The sequence below is a fragment of the Tachysurus vachellii genome, chromosome 15, assembly GCF_030014155.1.
Source record: "Tachysurus vachellii isolate PV-2020 chromosome 15, HZAU_Pvac_v1, whole genome shotgun sequence".
Classification (NCBI taxonomy): Eukaryota; Metazoa; Chordata; class Actinopteri; order Siluriformes; family Bagridae; genus Tachysurus; species Tachysurus vachellii.
This window is the reverse complement of record NC_083474.1, coordinates 13,132,418-13,151,183: the sequence shown is the minus strand read 5'-3', so window position 1 is coordinate 13,151,183 and position 18,766 is coordinate 13,132,418. Positions and strand designations below refer to the sequence as shown.

At 38.2% G+C, this 18,766-nt stretch overlaps 1 protein-coding gene across 1 annotated transcript in view; it reads left to right on the top strand.

Moving 5' to 3' along the window:
• Positions 1–18,766, top strand: part of gab2 (GRB2-associated binding protein 2) — a 44,408-nt gene that overhangs the window by 5,853 nt on the left and 19,789 nt on the right. The window contains exon 2 of the mRNA XM_060888233.1: positions 15,412–15,712. Coding sequence (XP_060744216.1) covers positions 15,412–15,712 — 301 coding nt within the window. The remainder of the gene's footprint in view (positions 1–15,411; positions 15,713–18,766) is intronic.

The window sequence follows — 18,766 nt, the reverse complement described above, 5'->3', positions numbered from 1 at the left end:
GTCTGTCAGAATCTCTCAGTAAGACAGTGGAAGGTGGTTAAAGGGAAATCCTCTAGCTGCCACCAACCCCCTCCCTCCCAGGTAGTTTTAATTAATAGTTTGTCTATACGTATTATTCTTTTTTTAGATGATTTTGAGATCTGTAAAGAAATTGCTGATATTATATTGCAGCACTATCAAGCCGGGAGCTTAAGATTCTTACGATCTGAGCTCATGCTTCCATGGAAATAGTAGTAGTAGGAGTACAGTATTACTTGGAAGTAGTTATGTAGGAATTGTTTAGGTATTTTGTATTTTTTTCCCTCCTTCTTCATATCTAGTCATGCATTTATTGCTTCTATGGAATTGTTTGTCTTTAAAACAATTCTTGGAAAAATGCAGCATGAAATGTTCAGCCCATGTTTTCGAATTTGAGCTGAACTGCACATGAGCAAGTATCGATGATGTTAAAGATGAGCGCAAAAGCTTTTCGCTTGTTTTGACAGCTGATGACTTTATTACAGGTGATGTCATCTTGCGCAATGGTACTGCAGGCCCAGATGTGTGTGTGTGTGTGTGTGTGTGTGTGTGTGTGTATGTGTGAGAGAGAGAGAGAGAGAGAAAGGGAGAGAGAAAGAGAGAGAGAGGAGAGGAGAGAACACGTGTGTCTGTGAGCGACATATGACTGGGGTCACATGGTGGACAGATTGTTAAGCAGGAGGGATTTGATTAAAAGTGCTCCATGCAGCTCTTTCATGATGAGAGGGAGAGACGTTTGTGTAGCTTCATCGTTTGTCGATGCTCATGTCCAAGACAAAGCCCTGTCTTCCTGCAGGCAGTTGTCACAGGCTGGTGTGAAATATTGCCTTCCCAAGCAAATGACTTCAGCTCAATGAGAGCTTTGAAGGGGTGTGGACAATCTAGGGATGGAATGCATTTCAAGGATAGTTATCATAACCAGTCTCTCAGGAATAGAGCAGAACACACTAAATCAACAATTCAAAGACATGTATAAATATCATTATTTTTAGCATTATTAAAAACACAACCCTTTTAAAGGTTTGGAATATTACCATGCATTTGGTACCTTATGTGCTTATGTGACTTGCAATTGTATGGAATGGCATTTGTTAATGATGAACTGTGTTTGTTAATGTGATGAAATACCTGTTACAACATGAATATGAATCTCTCTCTCTCTCTCTCCCTCTCTCTCCCTCTCTCTCTCTCTCCCTCTCCCTCTTTCTCCCTCTCTTTCTCTGTCTCTCTCTCTCTCTCTCTCTCTCTCTCTCTCTCTCTCTCTCTCTCTCCGGTTATATCCTTACCATATTATACAGGCTATTATAACTGTACCTTACATATGCTTATTATATAAATAAGGTCAAACATTAGAGAATTCACCAGTAAAATGTCATTTATCTTTTGCTTACATACACATTTGTATATTTAATATCACAAATGGCATCCCAATCAAGAAATCACAGAGAAATCTTGGAAGTGTTTTAGAAGATCCAGATTTCATTAGAATCATATATTAGTTATAGATAGATGTAGCAAATGATTTTATCATGCAACCAATCAGAATCCTACTCAAGCCCAGTGCACTTGAATTCTGGGAATGCAACCTTGGCAACATATGTGTATTTACATTTGCTCCTTTGGTTGACAACTGTATTTAAAACAATTTATATTTTGTACAAATTTTGAGTACAGTTGATCAGATGAGACTTGTAGAACCCAACAGCTGCATTTTGACAATTTGGATTTAAACTCATGACCTCCTGATCAGTCTCTGAATGCTTTAGCCACCAAGCTACGACTTTTCCATTATACTGTGCTGACGTGATACAGGGAGGGAACAACTTGTGGTAAAGGCTTAAATTTGGAGCCTTGCCTAATCTGTTGTGTAAAAATACTTCTCTTTTCCAACTCCTACGCCTAAACAATAGTTTTGTCAAATTTGCTAAATCAGTCTTTCTGAACCTTTGCATTGCATTTGTCATCTGGTAATGAACTGCTTACAGAATGTGTTTTTTAGTTTTGCTGGGTGTTATGATGTTATCTTTAGCATTTGTCATAGGACATCATTTTCATCATCAAATTAAGAAATAGTTCATCAACATTGTCTCTGGATGAGCTAAAGCTAAAACTCAACCAAAATAATTTATCATTGAACTATAATTTTCCCCAGGGGTTGTGTCATTTTTACTATTAATTGTGTATATTTATTTATTTAGTTAGTTAGTTAGTTGTTTATTTATTAATCAGTAATTACATTTGGATCTGGAATGGTGCAACATTTTCTCTATCATCTGGAGAATTGCAACGATCGCTGGAAAAATGGGAGCAAAATTGTTCATACTGTCTGGGTAGGAGGGATACATAGTCTTCCTCCACTGTCAATTACAGAGACACTAGCCAATCAGTGGGCATCTGTGAGCTCATGTATGAAGGAGAGGACAGATTACGCTTTTCTCAGAGTGAGTTCTGTTGCCCTGTGATGCAGAATGTGCAACAGTACAGGAAAAACTACTAAAGGAGGGTGTTCCACATTATTAAGCAGAGCACCATTTCCATGCACTATGGGGAAGAAAAAGGATCTCACTGCTGCCACATATTTAACATAACAGCATGTTTTATTCATCTCATGTTGAGGCATTTGAAATGTTTGGGGTTTTTTTTCATTATAGAGGCACATGTCAAATACCTTAAACCTTTATAATTACACTTACTGTTGATATTTAGTATAACAGAACTATTGCATGTGATGTATAACAAAGGAACTTGCTGCTGTGTCAAGGCTGAAACTGTGAGAAGGCTTCTTTCTATGTGACATCTATGTCACATTACCCAAGCTTCTTTGTCTTCAGGACGTGCGCTGTGTATGTTTGTCAATTGTTTGTCCTGTCTGTGTAGACTGGGAAAAAAACTAATATTTAAAAAGTGCTAGTGGAAAAAAAGAGACATGTTGGCGAGCAAGCATTTTTAAAGGTGTGTGCTTTCGGGCCCCATTATATCACGAAGGACGACATGCACTCTCCTTGCGTTGTTTGTTAGGAGAGGAGCATGCCGGTTGGCTCTCTAGGGAACCAGCTTACATGCATTGCGAGAAGTTCCTCTACGTAAGCTCTGATCCCGTTTGGCTGTATGCTTTTTAGCAAAGCGTCTGCACCTCGTGGTTCAGGTCCTGTCTTTGTTCATGTGGTTTGCAGGTTGAGTTGGCAGAAGCGGAGACAAGAGACAGGTCCTTCCCTTTGTCCTGCCCTCTCCCCTGACTTCAATCTCTCTGTTTCAGATTAGGGAGCTCGCGTGGTGATTTCTCCCTGCCCGGAAGAGAGTATGTTGCTGTCTGTGTAGGGATCTGAGGAGCTCGATGTAGGCAAAGAGTGGTTTGCTTTTTTTTATCTGCCACCACAATCAGTGGTATTTGAGGAGCTCCTCGAGGTGGTAACACCTGCTGTTGCTAAATTAAATTTACATTAGCCTGAAGAGAAAGTTAGTGTCACCCTACCTAGTCTTCTTCCTAGATGGCACTTTATGGGAGATCCCCGTCAGCAAAGATCTGCTTTCTCAGATGCAGGGGGCTATCCTGCACCCCTGCTATGAGTTATGGAAGCTCTGGTTCTGGCCCCTGAGGGCTACCAGTTCTTAGAGTCAGGCCTCTCATCTGAGGTGGAGGAGACTCTATTGAATGCTATGGTTAGGGTTAGGGCTCCCTCCACTAGGAAGATGTATGCTTTTGTAAAAGTGGGGGCTTTTACCAGTCGGTATATTGCTGGTGTTTATGCAGTCTTGCCTTTCTTGCCTAGAATTTTCCACTGGCATGTCCAAGGCTATTCTGTACCCCAGGGCAGGATATGTCCCCAAGGTGCCTAGTATGTCTAGTTGCTCAGTCATTCTACAGGCCTACTGTCCTCTGCCCCATGAGTTGGCGGAACAGGGGAGGCTACACTTGCTTTGCTTGGTTAACACCTTGAGAACTTATGTGGCGTAAGTCCTCCTCCCTGTTTGTCTGATTTGGGAACCGGAACGGGGCAATCCGGTCTCCAAGCACCGCCTGGCTCGCTGGGGAGTAGAGGCCATTACACAGGTCGTTGAGTCACATGGTGTTGCTTCGCCTCTAGGCATCAGGGATTTTCAGGGCCATTGATGTACTGTTTCCAGTTCGCTCGTGCTCTCTCATGGCCCCTGGCACAGTCATTGACCAGTGTGTGGCGGTGTGGGTATTGACGTTACCATAGTGTCAGCCTTGATGCAGAATCGAGTTCCCTCAATAGGGAACTACACCTGGTCATATACAGTATATAACCTGGTTCCTAAAGAGGGGAACGAGACACTGTGTTGCTTGCCATACCCTCGGGCGTCCACTAGCACTTCCTTCAGACAAATAGAAGCTAGAGTAATATGACGAAGATGCCTTTATATAGACTTGCTGGCACATACTTCCTTAGTCATGTGTCCTACACGAGTTATTAAATTAGCGTGGGTTCACACAGAGCTTCAGACACAACTTCCTCAAAGAAGCATTCTCATACAGTAGCTTCAGCCTTGATGCAGTGTCTCGTTCCCTTCTTCCCTCCCTACATACAGTACATAACCTAGTGTAGACAAAAAATAATTTAAGCAAGACGATGCAAAGCACAGTATCCTCTTCTTGAAAAACTTAAAGGAACAGATTTATTGAAAGATGCTGATTGGTAGGTGCTGATATTAGAGATCCCTTTCAGAAATGCTTATATAAATGTTAAATAAAGAAAGCTTTACCATGTGCAGTATCGTAAATCTGTTTATGTGGAATGCCAGCATTAGAGTGTTTAGAATAAAAATTATAACATAGAGTATTAGACTGAGAACATGTAGCTGGCATTACTGTCAGAGCTGCCAGCATAAAACATCAACACCTCCTGACTAATCAGATTTAAAAATAAATGTCTTTAATTTATTACGTATTTCATCTATTGAAACGAGAAGGTATAATATGAAAATAGGAAGACGTGCTTAAAAATTGTTTAGCTCTCTGTCAGATTGATAGCACGGTTGAAGTCAGAATTAGTGACATTCACTCCCAGTGCCACATTGATTTTAGTGTGTCGGTGGCACAAAAAGCCGTTGCAGCACAGATGGCAGGGAACATAGGAAGCAGCACAAAGAGTTCTGATTAGCCAGAATGCCTTGCTGTCACTCATAGCGCTAGCTTGAGCAGCTTTTTTCAATGAAAGCTAGCATGCATTCAGAGACGCACTTTTCTTTCTGTCTAAAAGTGGCTGCTTACAAAATAGGTCTGATTGCACAAACCTTTAGTAAACAGGAACAGGATTTGCATTTCTCATATGTCCTCTCTCGCTCTTCCCCTCTTTCACTTCAGTCTCCATTTGCTATCTTTGCTTATCTCACAGTGGGCCCTGTATTTTCATACAAAAAGCCAAAGTATCACCGTAAAGTATTCTTGGGTGAAGTTACTTCATGTTCACAAGAATCGTGTACATCATACTGTTCATGAATGCATCAGGCTGATAGCTGGGCATGGGAAAATGTGTCTAATACTGTGTGTGTGTGTGTGTATGTGTATGAGTGTGTTGTGGGTGGTTAGCTCTTTGCCATCATGTCAAACATGACACAGCTGCTGGTCTTCCCGTAGCTTTGTTTTGACTATTGGGGAAGTCTAATGTGAGTTGCAGAGGGACTCTACTGCATCCGCCCAGCAGAACCTCCCCAGCTCTGTTCCCTCCACCGCACTGTTTAATCTCTTCTCCTGTTTATTTCCTGGGCTATGTGAGATGGAATGCTGCCATTACCAACCAGAGGCTCTGGATCTCTTCAAGGAAAAAGCAAGATTACACATGAGAGCTGTAAAAAGAAGGGATGAAGCTAATTTGTTGGCCCACTATTTGCTAGAGTGGTAATGCTGCAAGGGCTGTTTATTCACTGGAAATGGTTATGTATTTGTGTGTGATAACCAGATGATGGGAATACATGAGGATTTTGATCATATGGAGTCATTTAGTTAGTCAGAATGTGGAAATGTGTTTTTGTATTTTTTTATTTTTTTTATTTTGACATAGGATGTACTTTATTTGAAAAGGATTGAGATAACATTGAAGGTTAAGTGCACCCTGCAAGATAGTATGATCTGTGTGTGTGTGTGTGTGTGTGTGTGTGTGTGTGTGTGTGTGTGTGTGTGTGAGAGAGAGAGAGAGAGAGAGAGAAAGAGAGAGAGAGAGAGAGAGACATAAAACGTCTATTAATGGCCATCTGCTCAGCTCTACATAAACTCAAATTATATCTGTCTGGACTATATATAAACTTTTTTTTTAGCCCATACACACTCACAACATATACAGTTTATTTTAACCTCCTGATGACTTAAACTCATGTCATTTATGTAAACACAGACAGATAACACCTGCTCTGTAGGCAAAAACCAGCAAGGCGCACGCTGTAGAGATACGTACTGCCCACCCATGTATGTGTTTGTACATGTATGAAAGGAAAGAGATTATATGTATCATACGGTAAGGTGGGGTAGAGAAATCAACAAAAATCTGATAAGGAACAATATTTTAGAAACGTCTTACTGTATATAGTTCTTGTTTATTTATTTTTGTAAAGATTATAGTATATTGATTGAATCATCAAAGTGCCAATGCATCAGCTTACTTTGCAGCTATTAAGAATTTCACCTGTCTTCAGTTATTTATTTACGCTTGCTACCAGAATTTAGTTTGCGCAATAATTTATTTAATATTCCATTTAAGTAACATCTGATGCTAATTATTTGCCAATTATCAGTAAGAGATGGTAGGTACATAAAATTATTCTTTATATAAATGTTCCCTTCATGTGGCTGTCATTATATGACAAATTAGGGCTACATTAGGGAAAGAGATGGTCAGCTAAGGATTAAGGTAGAGACAGGTTGAGATGAAATGATCATTTCGCACAGCCAAATACCACATGTGCTGTCTCTTTCCATGTTTACAAATGATAATAGTATGTCGTATGTGAGTAGATGACAGCCACCATTCAAACATAATCTCTGGCTAGTTGCCAGGCTGATTAAGTAGCAGTCTACGTTGCCATTTTGCAGTTTATTGTTGCATGATGACTAATAGCCTGTCCTGGGGCTGGAGGAGGCACACAACCTCATTTACTGCCGTGATAATAGTGCATTGAAATAAACACACAAGAGGAGCAGCCTGGAAGAATTTCATGGAGACACATTTTACTCTTCCTTTTTCTAGTAAGACCAACACCGATGTACACTTTAGTCTAACTAGAAAAAGTATATATGTGTGTATGTATATATTATTTTTTAAATTTGTCTAAACACTGTGCTTGTTATTTCTAAAGGCTACTGTGAAACCAACAAAGTGAAAGGAAAGGTCTCAATTGAACAGAAATGAATGGCTAAATATAATGCCTTGACATGGTCAATGATGACACATGAACAACAGGCATTAACCTATACAGTGAGTAAGTTTACTTACCCTGTGACACTTGTATTTTCTCTCTTGTGGGTGTGTGTGTAGCTGGCTAGCATTGTTGCTCATGGGTGTGCTGTCTGGCTGTTTTTCTGATATTGCATGATAGAAGCCAAAAATTGTAAACTGTACTGTAAAATGTAAACCCGTGGATCTGTTACCTTCATTTAAATGAATTTTCCTCTGTAGTTAAACCCAGAAAGTCATAAGATTGTGGTTCTTCGTTCTATTTCTGAGCGTAAAATGCAGTTGAGTGCAGGTTAAATACAGGTAGGAGCTAAGAAAGTAGAGGTTTTCAGTTGGTCCGAAGAAATCCCAGGAGCCATTGTTTGGATTTGTCGCCTTGCTACGCAATACATAATTTGCATACATTTGAGAAAATCTGTGTGGCTCTTTGAGTTGCATACTTACATAGAAAACAAACAGTTGCTTGTCACCCTTTATTGATGTTTTATCATTTTATAGATCTCGATGTTGATGCAAAACTTAATGTTATGTTTGTTCCTTGCAAAGTGCAGTCAGAAGTCCATCCTCTGGCTTAATGAACAAACAGAGAACTAAAAGTTGTATTTAATTATTTATTATTATTATTTTTCATTTTAGCCTTGCAGAGTGTTTAAAGCTGAATTAGCTAGGGGCATTTTAGGTGTAATATTTATTCAAACATTTCCAAGGCAACGTTCAAATAATATTTGAATATTATATTTGCTATCCACACAAGCACAAAATACAAGGCACAAATCCCTGTCATGTGTGAATGCACAATATTATAGATAGTATAAAGTTGTATAGTTTGATGCAATACCAATCACAATTTAGTAAAGAGCAAATGCCACTTTACCTACAGGCAGCCACATAGTACCTCAATGAAACATGCCACACTCTATTGACTAAATGAAATAATTCTCGTGGCAGTGATGACTAATCAGTCCCAGCACTAAATGATGCTACTGCTGAGCCATTGAGCAAGGCCTGTAACCCTGCCTGATCCTGGTTAGCGTTATAATGGCCGACCCTGCTCTCTATCCTTATCATTCTACCATATGTACTAGGATATGTCATCACAAAAATCACTGTATTTACCTATCTGACAATAAAAATGCTTTCTTTTTCTAAAATATGTAATTTATTTTTTGAATAAATAACAAGAATTTCTTTTGTTTATCAAACAGAATCAGTTGCACTTTTTATGTTGTTCAAAACCAGTACTACATGAGATGTTCAGGTTGGTCAGTAATGTGTCTCTAGTGTAGTGAGCCAATTCCAAGTACATTCATTGTTTTCCTAGGCACCCAAACAGCACAGTGTAGCCTAACCAACATCCAGGCTTTATAATAGGACAGGTAGACAAATAGGAGGGGTCTGGACACTCAGCTTAAAGTCGGCTTGCAATTGTGTTTGCTCAGCTGTGTGCGTGTGTGTGGGTTTTTGTTTGTATGAGGTAGGTAGAGAGTACAGACTGAATCAAGTTCCTCCTCGTGAGAGTGGTTACACACACCCGAGCTCTGTGAAGTCATGGCTGTAAGACACGCACAGGGCCTGTTTGGTTAACATGTTTGCTCGATATGCGTGCAAAAACATGCTGACTGATTCCTATCTCCTTTTCCTTCTTTACAATGCTGCGGTTCTCTTAGAAGTTGTAATTGCCATGGACTAATTCATGCCAAATGAAGGTGAAAGGTGAACGTTTTTATAATTATTTTAGCTTCTTGACTTCATGAACAAATAGAAACCTGAGTGTCTGTCTAAGCTGGGATCTATTTGACATGTTTGCAGTTATGGTTGCAGAATGTAAAGCACCACTTAGTTTAAGTGTTGTATAAATTGGATATATGATCATGGCAATGATGATATTCAACATATTATCTAATTTATTGTTATTAATTTGTTGTTTATTGTGAGTTATTGTCTAATTATAGAGTTTAGTCTGCTCTCTAAATTTGCAGCAATGTTTCTAAAACTTGGCAAACACAGACTCAGAGTGATCAAAAACTTGTCTAACATGCTGTAGTATCGTTAGCAACTTGTTGCGTTCTGCCAGGACCCACAAACCTCTTGTAGTTATGGTAACATTCACACTAATTACCACTTCTCCCATGCACATCCGTTAGGTTCATATTACATGAAAGGTTCAAATAAATGAAGATCTTTAACAGCTCAAGATTTTCATGTGAATGTTTGGGCTACATATAAACAACTTGATCTCAATAAATACACTTAGACTGGCAAAAATGTCTTTACATATAGATGCTAAAAAGGAAAATATCTTTACGAAAACGTCTACAACAATTATGTTCTGTTCAGTAATATTCTGTGCCATGTTTGGGTTTGCAGTCAAGACTCTCTGTAGTCAGTTCTCCTTTTTCTCTTCCAATATCGTGACTTCTAGAAATAGGACATAAGACATAAAGTGAAAAGCCTTTGACCAGATAAAGAAGGACAGGTTTTACATCTTGTTTTGCATATATACAAGAAAATGACTCCTGTAAAAGTTTTCAGATTATTTTGTTGTATTAAAGACTGTAGTTGTAGTTGTATACAACAGATGCATACAAGTTGTATACATCACTTTTTGGTGATCTAAATTGACATACGGTTTTCTATAAACCTGCTCTGTGTCATTTTTTTGTTCTAAGCACTATTTAAATATAATTGGCTTGAATTTATACTATGTTACACGTATATGTATGAAAGCTAAGTTGGAGATTAATTAACATCACGGTAACTGGTCTTGATCTTCTTTTTTGTTCAAAGTCCAGGATTATTTTTAGAAATAAGTTATCTAAGAAATAGTACAAAGAAAAATAGTCGAGAGAAAGAAATGATTGAAATGCTATGGCTTCACCTGATGCTAATCCATATGCACTGAACCCATCAGTTATGAAAAAAAAATAGTCATAAGAATTTGTATGGCCTTGAAAACAATTTATTTGCTATTAAAAACATATTTTGAGTCAAACTCAAAATTATTGCTAAATTCCTGACATTCAAGCTAAACATGAATGGCTTATAGTAGCATTGCTCTAAAGTTATACCAGATTTTAGTAGATATACTTTAATATCCTGAGCGTCTGTGAAAAAAGATCCTCTTTGTATTTGATGTACAGTAGGTAATAAATAATTGTTTTGCTAATAACCTTTCTTACCATCTGTGCAACATTTCTTCCTGTAATGTAACCCATTACATAATGCCTGAAAAATATGTAGTTTTGTTGTTCATTTCTGTAATTAATTAATTAATTAAAATGATGGGTCTACAAGGACAACTCATATTGGCAATTTTTCCTAACTGGTTTCGTAGTCCAAGGTTGGCTTCAGCTGATAATTTGTCCATTATTCAAATATTGCTATAAGATAGATTAATTCAGCATGGACATCTTGCAGGTTCTGTCTCTTTAAGGATTACAGAACATATTTTTGCTGTAGAAGTGAGATTTTCTGTGGGACTTTTAAATGGATCGTGTTTGACAACTGTGATTATTACTTATACCTGTTATGCAAAGGAAGTCTTCCTCTTGTCAAATGTTGAAAACATTTGGAGTAAAAGACACTAAAACTTGCCTAAAAATTAAAAACTCACTCTGAAGCTCAGGTAAAATCATTATATGTGTGATGAAGTAAAATCATTATATTTTTGCAGACTCTGTACTGTAATTGTAGAATGAATTTGGTGTACATAAAACAGGATTTTTAGGTTATGAATTTAGCTGGAATTAGTTCATAGTCTGTGATTGTTACCTTGACAGACGCTGAGTGACGCTGAGAGACGTTGAGTCCTCTCATCAGGTTTCTCGGCTCCCGTGGGCGTCAAACTAAGCCAAGGACATTTGAGGGGAAACGGAGAAGTACTTAAAGCTTCTTTTCAGACTTCATTCTTCTCTCTGACAGGTCAAGTTTGATAGATGGACCTGGAATGAGGAGGAGGATTAGCTTGTTTGTTGTCCAATTTGTTGATTCAGAGCTCATGAGAACTTTAGGAACGGGGAATAAAACCACACTTGGAGCTTCAAATTTTTTTATCTCAAAGTTTCCCATGGTGAATTGGGTGGTGAAACCGTGTCTTCAAATCCAGTTCCAATGAGCCAATTGCTTTGAATTATTGTTAGAAAAAATGCTGAGTGTTTTTGCTTAGATTCAGTGCAGCAGGAACAAGTTATTCCAGGTCATGGTGACCTTCTCTGCTGAACTGGGCAACGATTCAACTCTCATTAAGTCATCTCATTCTGTAGGTGAGAGCACCATGTATTTTTGCAATGAGAGATGGAACAAAGAAAAGATTGCCTCTATAAACCTCCCTGCCCCTACCTCTTTCTGTGACTGTGTTTCATTTCCTTTGGTAATGAAGATGGATCAAATTGGGACCAGTTGTGTTTTTGTGGACTAAAGCTTTGTGTGTGTGCGTGTGTGCGTGTGCATGTGCGTGTGTGTCTGGAGAGAGGACAGTGTTGTCTGTTTGTAGTGTGCACACTATGGCAGTTTAAAGGAGGAGGGGATGTAGCAGGAGACGCTTTCCGAGGTGGGGTTTCCAGTACTACCACAGCAGCCACACCAAAAAACACAAACAAGGATTTATTACAGAAGTGCTTAAATAACAATGCCAACGTAACAAGTCTGTTTTAATTGTTATTATTCAAATTATGTCCTGTAATAAATGTTGATTTTAGTCCACTATAAAACTGGTCACCAGTTTAACAATGGATTTTTATAGTATATCTTATTAAACAGTTGACATTTGGTATTTGTAGCATGATGTTGTTGTCTATGTAGCGTACAAGGCTACTTAATCGTCTATGCATAACATATAAGGAACAAAATGGAGTGCATTATTACAGGAAAATGATCAACAATTGGGGGGGTTGATCTGTACTGTATTGTGTAAGCTTCTGTGACAGAATGTGAAAAAAGAGTTTTATTTATCTTATCCAACAAGTCATACAAAAATGTCAACGATGTCATTCTTTTTAATATTTTTGAGTTACATTTAGTGGTGGTCACACTTGCTGCAAAACAAGACCCTGTTATGTTACACCATCTATAAACAGTCACCACCTTCACTTTTGTTTCTCTCTTGAAGTGTCTCTCTACTGAAGATTTTCTTGTGGCAGGAAACTTACTGACTGATACAAAAAGCTGATACCAACATTATTCATTAATTATCTGTTTCTTATTTGTCATAAATTTCATAGCAAGTGCCTGATTCAAGTGCTTGTAAATGAGACCGAAATGGATAATGAAATAATAACGTATTAGAAGGAGCACATTAATATAAAACATATAAAAGTAAACATTCTGACCAATCAGACTCAAGATTTCGATGTAAATTTGTGTGAGTTCTTAATTCTATCGAGGCCCAGTGAGGCCTGGCTTCCAAACATTTATGCCTTTAGGCTTCACCTGCTATTTAATTACTGAGAGCAGTTTAGCTGGCACTTCTGCTGCTGTGTTATAGGGAGCTGTGGCATAATTTTGTCTGCATTCTACCGTGATAAACTGGAGCTTTAATAGCTCCGTGTGCACCTTCCAGTATGCTGCTAATTCATTATCAGTTGGACAGAAAATGAAATGAGAAACAACCTGACAGTCTACTGCAGGAAAACACAGATACTGTTACTTAGTGGTCTGGTCTGTCTTAATGGCAGACACTGCTACAGTTTATCCTAAAAATGTTTATAATCAGCAGAGACAGCTATATTTAAACCGGCAGTAAGGCTGTTTAAAGTCTGAGAACATACATAATGGATTGTTTTGTTAAGAAATTGTTTCAGAGGTGGGGGGTGAATATGATTGTTTTAACTCTGTTTAAGAGGTTTTGTTTTTTCTCACTATTAAAGCGCAGTCTGGTAAATTTGTTCACACTGAATATTCTTTGTACTGCTCTGTGTTAATTTATGTTACGAACCTGAGCTCGGGTTACCGCCTGTGTGAAGTTTCACATGTTCACCCTGTGTGTGCGTGAGATTCCAACATCTTCTCTGGTTTCCTCAAACCACCTAAAATATGCCGGTAAGATGATTGACTTTGCTAAATTGCCCTAGGTGTGAATGAGTGTGTGAATGTGTATAGAACGTGTGGTAATTTTAATTGACTTCTCCCACACATTTGAGAAGATGAGGGTGAGTCTGTAACATAGCCTTCTCTAAGAGCAACGATCAGATCAGGACCCGTTAATATAACGAAACGTGGGCAGAAGTGGGAGTAGATCTTAGCACTTGTTTTTTATTTTTCTCAGCTAATCCATCCTTGTTGCTTGCGCTCATTGAATAACAGGCATACTGTGACAGTAGGGCTAGGAGAAGGGTGTGAGAACAGTGTTTTAAATGGAGGTCAACAGCAGGCTTGAGAAAACACAGGATGTGCGGTGGGATCTGTGTTTCCGCTTCCTGCTGGACAGTGGGTCTGAATGGAGGAAAGGGAAAAGAGGGGGCGGGGGGTTAGTGGAAAGAGTGTCCTTGGTTCCCTGCTTTGGTGGCGGAGATGGTGGTGTCTTTCTCTCTCTCTCTCTCTCTCTCTCTCTCTGTTAGTGTGTGTGTGTGTGTGTTGATGGAGCCTGGGGCCTGCAGGATCCTGTGTCAGCAGGAGTGTTGGGGAGAGAGAAAGAGGCTGGACGGAAGTGGATTGCTGGCTGTGGGCCAAGCAGCGTCTCTCCATCATCTAGCTGTCTCTCCCACCCTCCTCTGCAGAAAACATTCCTTTCCCTGTGCCTCTATAAGATGTGACTCCCAACAGCATTTCAAAAAGCATTTCAAAGATTCAATTATTTTGACAATTAATAAAAAGTTATTTTTTTAATAGTTATTGTTTTATAAAGCAGTTTTAATGGAAGATGTGTTGTTTGCCTAAGGGCTCAAAAATTTCTTTTTTTTTCCTTTATGTTAACTGAAGCTTAACTGATGCGTATGTGTCATGTACTTTTGTAAGAACTATTTTTCCAGATATTAATCTGTACGTTGCTGAACATGGTTAGGGCTGTGCGTTTGTTCATTTGTTTATTTGCACTGGATCCTCCACTACTATATTCAGTATCTCAAACATTATTATTGCAAACACAATCTCATTGGCTGTATGTTAAACTATAGCGTTGCAGGTGTGTTTGCCAGAGACGCAGTTGTCATGGTACTTGTGTATGTGTGTGTGTGTTTGCATATGTGCATCTGTGTGTATGTTTGTAGTGTGTGTAGCTCCTCAGCTGTATATGAACAGGAAACAATATGGGGGAGTAACACCTGTCTCAGATAAGCCACACAAACACAGACACACTTAAACACACTTTCCTTAGAACCTAATCTAGGTTTCTATCAGTAAGTTCTGCGTACTAACTGAAAAACTCTGTTTATGGCTCATTTTCAGTGTCATTTTTTTCTTCAATCAAAACTGTAAAACTCTTTTACTTACGTTCCCTGATAAAAAGTAAATATAAAAAGTCATTATACTTGACTGAGGTTATTTTGGGTTTTGATACTTTCTACAGCATGTTTTATGTAATATTATACATATGGGATTATGTTTCCCAAAATGATAGTCAGAATCTATTAGTTTTAATGATTTTGTGTGGTAAAAGTATTTAATAAATGATATATCTAATATAATTATCTATGTGATGGACTGGCATCCGATCCAGTGTGTCTTTCCATTTTGCAGAGTTACAGGGATAGGCTCTGTGTCCATAATCGATCTAACGTGATTACTGAAGCATGACCTAAAGCTGTTACAGAAGATGGATGAATGAAATAATACAGTCTGGCTGGATTTCATAACTTGTTGTATTTCTGAGCACTGTTCAGGGAAAATGATTCACTGAAAGGAAAAAAAAATCACTGAAAAAAAAAGAGAAGTGTGGGAAGTTTTTGATTGCTTTTTAAATAAGGTTAAGTACTTTTACATGGAAATTTCTAGCAAGGTGGCACTATGACTTTATTTTTGCTCACTGATCTGTTGTTTTGATAATCTTCAGGCCTGGAAGAAGCGCTGGTTTATCCTACGCAGTGGGCGCATGAGTGGAGACCCAGATGTTCTGGAGTACTACAAGAATGACCATGCCAAAAAGCCCATACGCATTATTGATCTACACTGCTGTGAGCAGGTCGACGCAGGACTCACTTTCAAACGTAAAGAGTTCCAGGACAGTTTTGTGTTTGATATCAAAACAGCGGAACGAACCTTCTACCTGGTGGCAGAGACAGAAGATGAGATGAACCGCTGGGTTCGTTCCATCTGCCAGCTTTGCGGATTCAATCAGTCCGAAGACAACCATGGTGAGTAAACCTTGTCTTTAGCCAATATGAAGGTTATGGGTTGATCTTAGGTCCTAAAAAGTACCAGTATCACAAATTTCTCAGACAGTCTACTATGACTTAAAGGAATTGAGGGGAAGCGGTAGCTCAGTGGTTAAAGTGTTACTGATTGGAAGGTCAGGAGTTCAAATCCCAGGTCCACCAAGCTGCCACTCCTGGGTTCCTGAGTAAGGCCTTTACCCGTCAATTGCTCCGCTGTATAAATGAGATAAGTGTAAGCCACTCTGCATAAGGGAGTCTGCTAAATGCCATAAATGCAGTACTCAAATTTACACAATTTTCCATTCATACCAAACGCAGTCAATCAACCTAAACATCTTGTCCAAAGTTTACGTCACTATTATTGCACAGAAAGTGGGGGGGGAGGTACTGCTAACAAGTAACGGTAATCATTCATGTGAGCTGACATCCAAATAGCCACAACGCTGAAGATGTAATTAAAAAGCAATGATGGATTTGATTCTGTTTGGTAATGTATTGCCTGGTGAAACAGTTTGTCAAGGAGAGAGCGTTTCCAAGGTCTTGCCTGATTTCCTGATTGCCTGAAGTCAATAGTGTTTGAGATTTGCCACACCAATGTCTCACCAAATCTAAATATGTTCATCAGTAGCTTAGCAAACCGGCTAAATAATGCAGCTGGGATTTTAAAGAGAATTTTTGTGTCTCTTGCGTTACACCCCAGAAATCATTTACCTTATGTACTGGGAGATGGCAAGACATCATTAATGACATTGATTGACAAAATTGCCCGTGCTCCCAGGGTGTGAAGGATGATGTTCTTCTCCTCCTTGTCAATTAGAGCGACAGCGAGTAATAATTGGCATCTGAGAGCACATCTATGTTGAATGATTTCATCCTTTTCTTTCTTTCTTTTATCTTTTGCTTTATGTTGTTTTGTCAAGGCTGTTTGTTACCCACCTGCTCACGTCCCAAGTGGTTACTGAGATCATTTTTCATCGTCCAAAAAAAATTCTTAAAAAATTGACACTGCTTCTGTAAATCAACCGAACTCTATTTTTGACAATAGCATTTTGTTGATCCTGGTGGTGTCAACTACCCCTCAGTATTAGGATGGGGCAAGTATCATATGCGGTGACAACTAGCTTCTCACCTGTAAATATGAAGAAGGCTACAGTATACTCAGTGCTATACCAAATGGGGAGAGGAATTATCATTTACTACTATAAGATACAGGACATAATACCCTTAATTTATAATCGACTGTGTTACATCATCGCTGTGGTTATGACTAGAGCCTGGGTGTGGCAAAATAGACTAATACATGAGTCTTTTTTTTATGTATTATAAGGTGGAAAGAAATGTGCACAGGCTAGGACAAAGCAGGAATTTTTTTTGTCAGTACAATGGCATCTTACCTGGTCATGTCTCAGCAGCTTATGTCTCTGTTTTGATCATAGGAACAATTATATCACACTGCAGGTTTATTTCTATTTTTTTTTTTTACTTAGCATCCATCCATCAGGTTTTCTTTAAGGATTCTTAGCTTAAGATGCTACTCTGAAGATGAAATGCTCTGTGAACATTAAAATAACAAATCTTACTAGTTCTCTAGTGCATACAACAAACACTAATGGAATTGTTAATGTACCTACAGATATATTGAATAGTGAGAATATGGACACATTATCCAGTCTTACTTCACATCTCTAGGGCTAAGAAAATGAATTCTTTTGAATCTTTTCATCTTTCAACAAAAAAACAAAAAACAAAACATTTGTACATATTTTAGTGTTCATTTAAATGTGTTGCTCAAAAATATCAGTAGAAATTTATGCAGGGCCAGATCCATTTCCAGATGATTATGCTAATGTTCTCTCTGAATTGATGAAAAGGTCTGATAGAAGACATTGGAAGGCAATATGATATGATTCGTTGCTATCTTTTCCCCGATGCTTCTCATCCTTGTTATTTGAGAAAGTCGGGATGGATCAACCCTGCCAAATGGAGGCAGTGTCTGAAAGGTTTATTGATTTTTTTTTTTTTCTTCTTGCTTTTTGTTTTGTTAAAGAAAGGTAGTGATTCTCCCCATCATGGCCAGTATGAAAGCAGTGTGTATATGGGAGTATTTAATTCTGCCTCTGGGAGTCATAAAGGGAACTTTATGTTTGTGTATTGGACCCTTACATGTTTCAGTCTGATCTCTTAGATATGTAACAACCACTATGTAACTTAATGGACATCATGAGTGGTTCTTGTGTTGGAGGTGATTGGAGGGTGTCCGTTTATTTATTTATTTATTTATTTATTTATTTATTTATTTATTTATTGGTGGAGCATGAAATACAGTATATAACACACAATCAACAACAAGCACAATACACAAGAATCAGCACAATCCCTCCACACTAACTTAAGTGGTATAATGTATGTTTGCACTCTGTTATTGTGTCTGATTTTCTAGATGATTGTTTCTATTTTAAGACTCTTTGTTTCCTTCTGGTCTTGCATTAGTTTTTTTTCAGAATATTAATAATTTATGAAGCAGGGAGTATAATACAACAAAATACTCTGATGTGATTGAAAAGCTTTTAAATATGTTTTGTTTTTCTTAAGTTCAGTTACTCCAGTTCCAATCAAAGGATGCATATGACTTAGTCCTGTGCATAGTCCTGTGTCCTACATTACATACATAAGATCAGGAAGGATCATTTTTATTGTATTAATTATAATCATCATTAAGAATAAACAATAGCCCCTTCTGTAATTTTGAATATTGTGCACATTTTATGTCCTATATAGTTTCTTAATTTTTTCTCACTTTTCACACATTTAATTAACTTGTCCTTGGAAAGTGCAGCGGTAGACACAAAGCCATTCAGTATTCACTCCTTGAAACTGTGATAAAACAGGAGAAGCTTACCTGAATCTAACAGTGGGACTGTAAAATACTTTTCCCACAACATATGTGTTATTTTTTCTAAGTAAACTAATGCAGTTTAATATTTTTACAGTAACACTGTTTCTACCTGTGATGAAATGATTCATTTGGAGAAG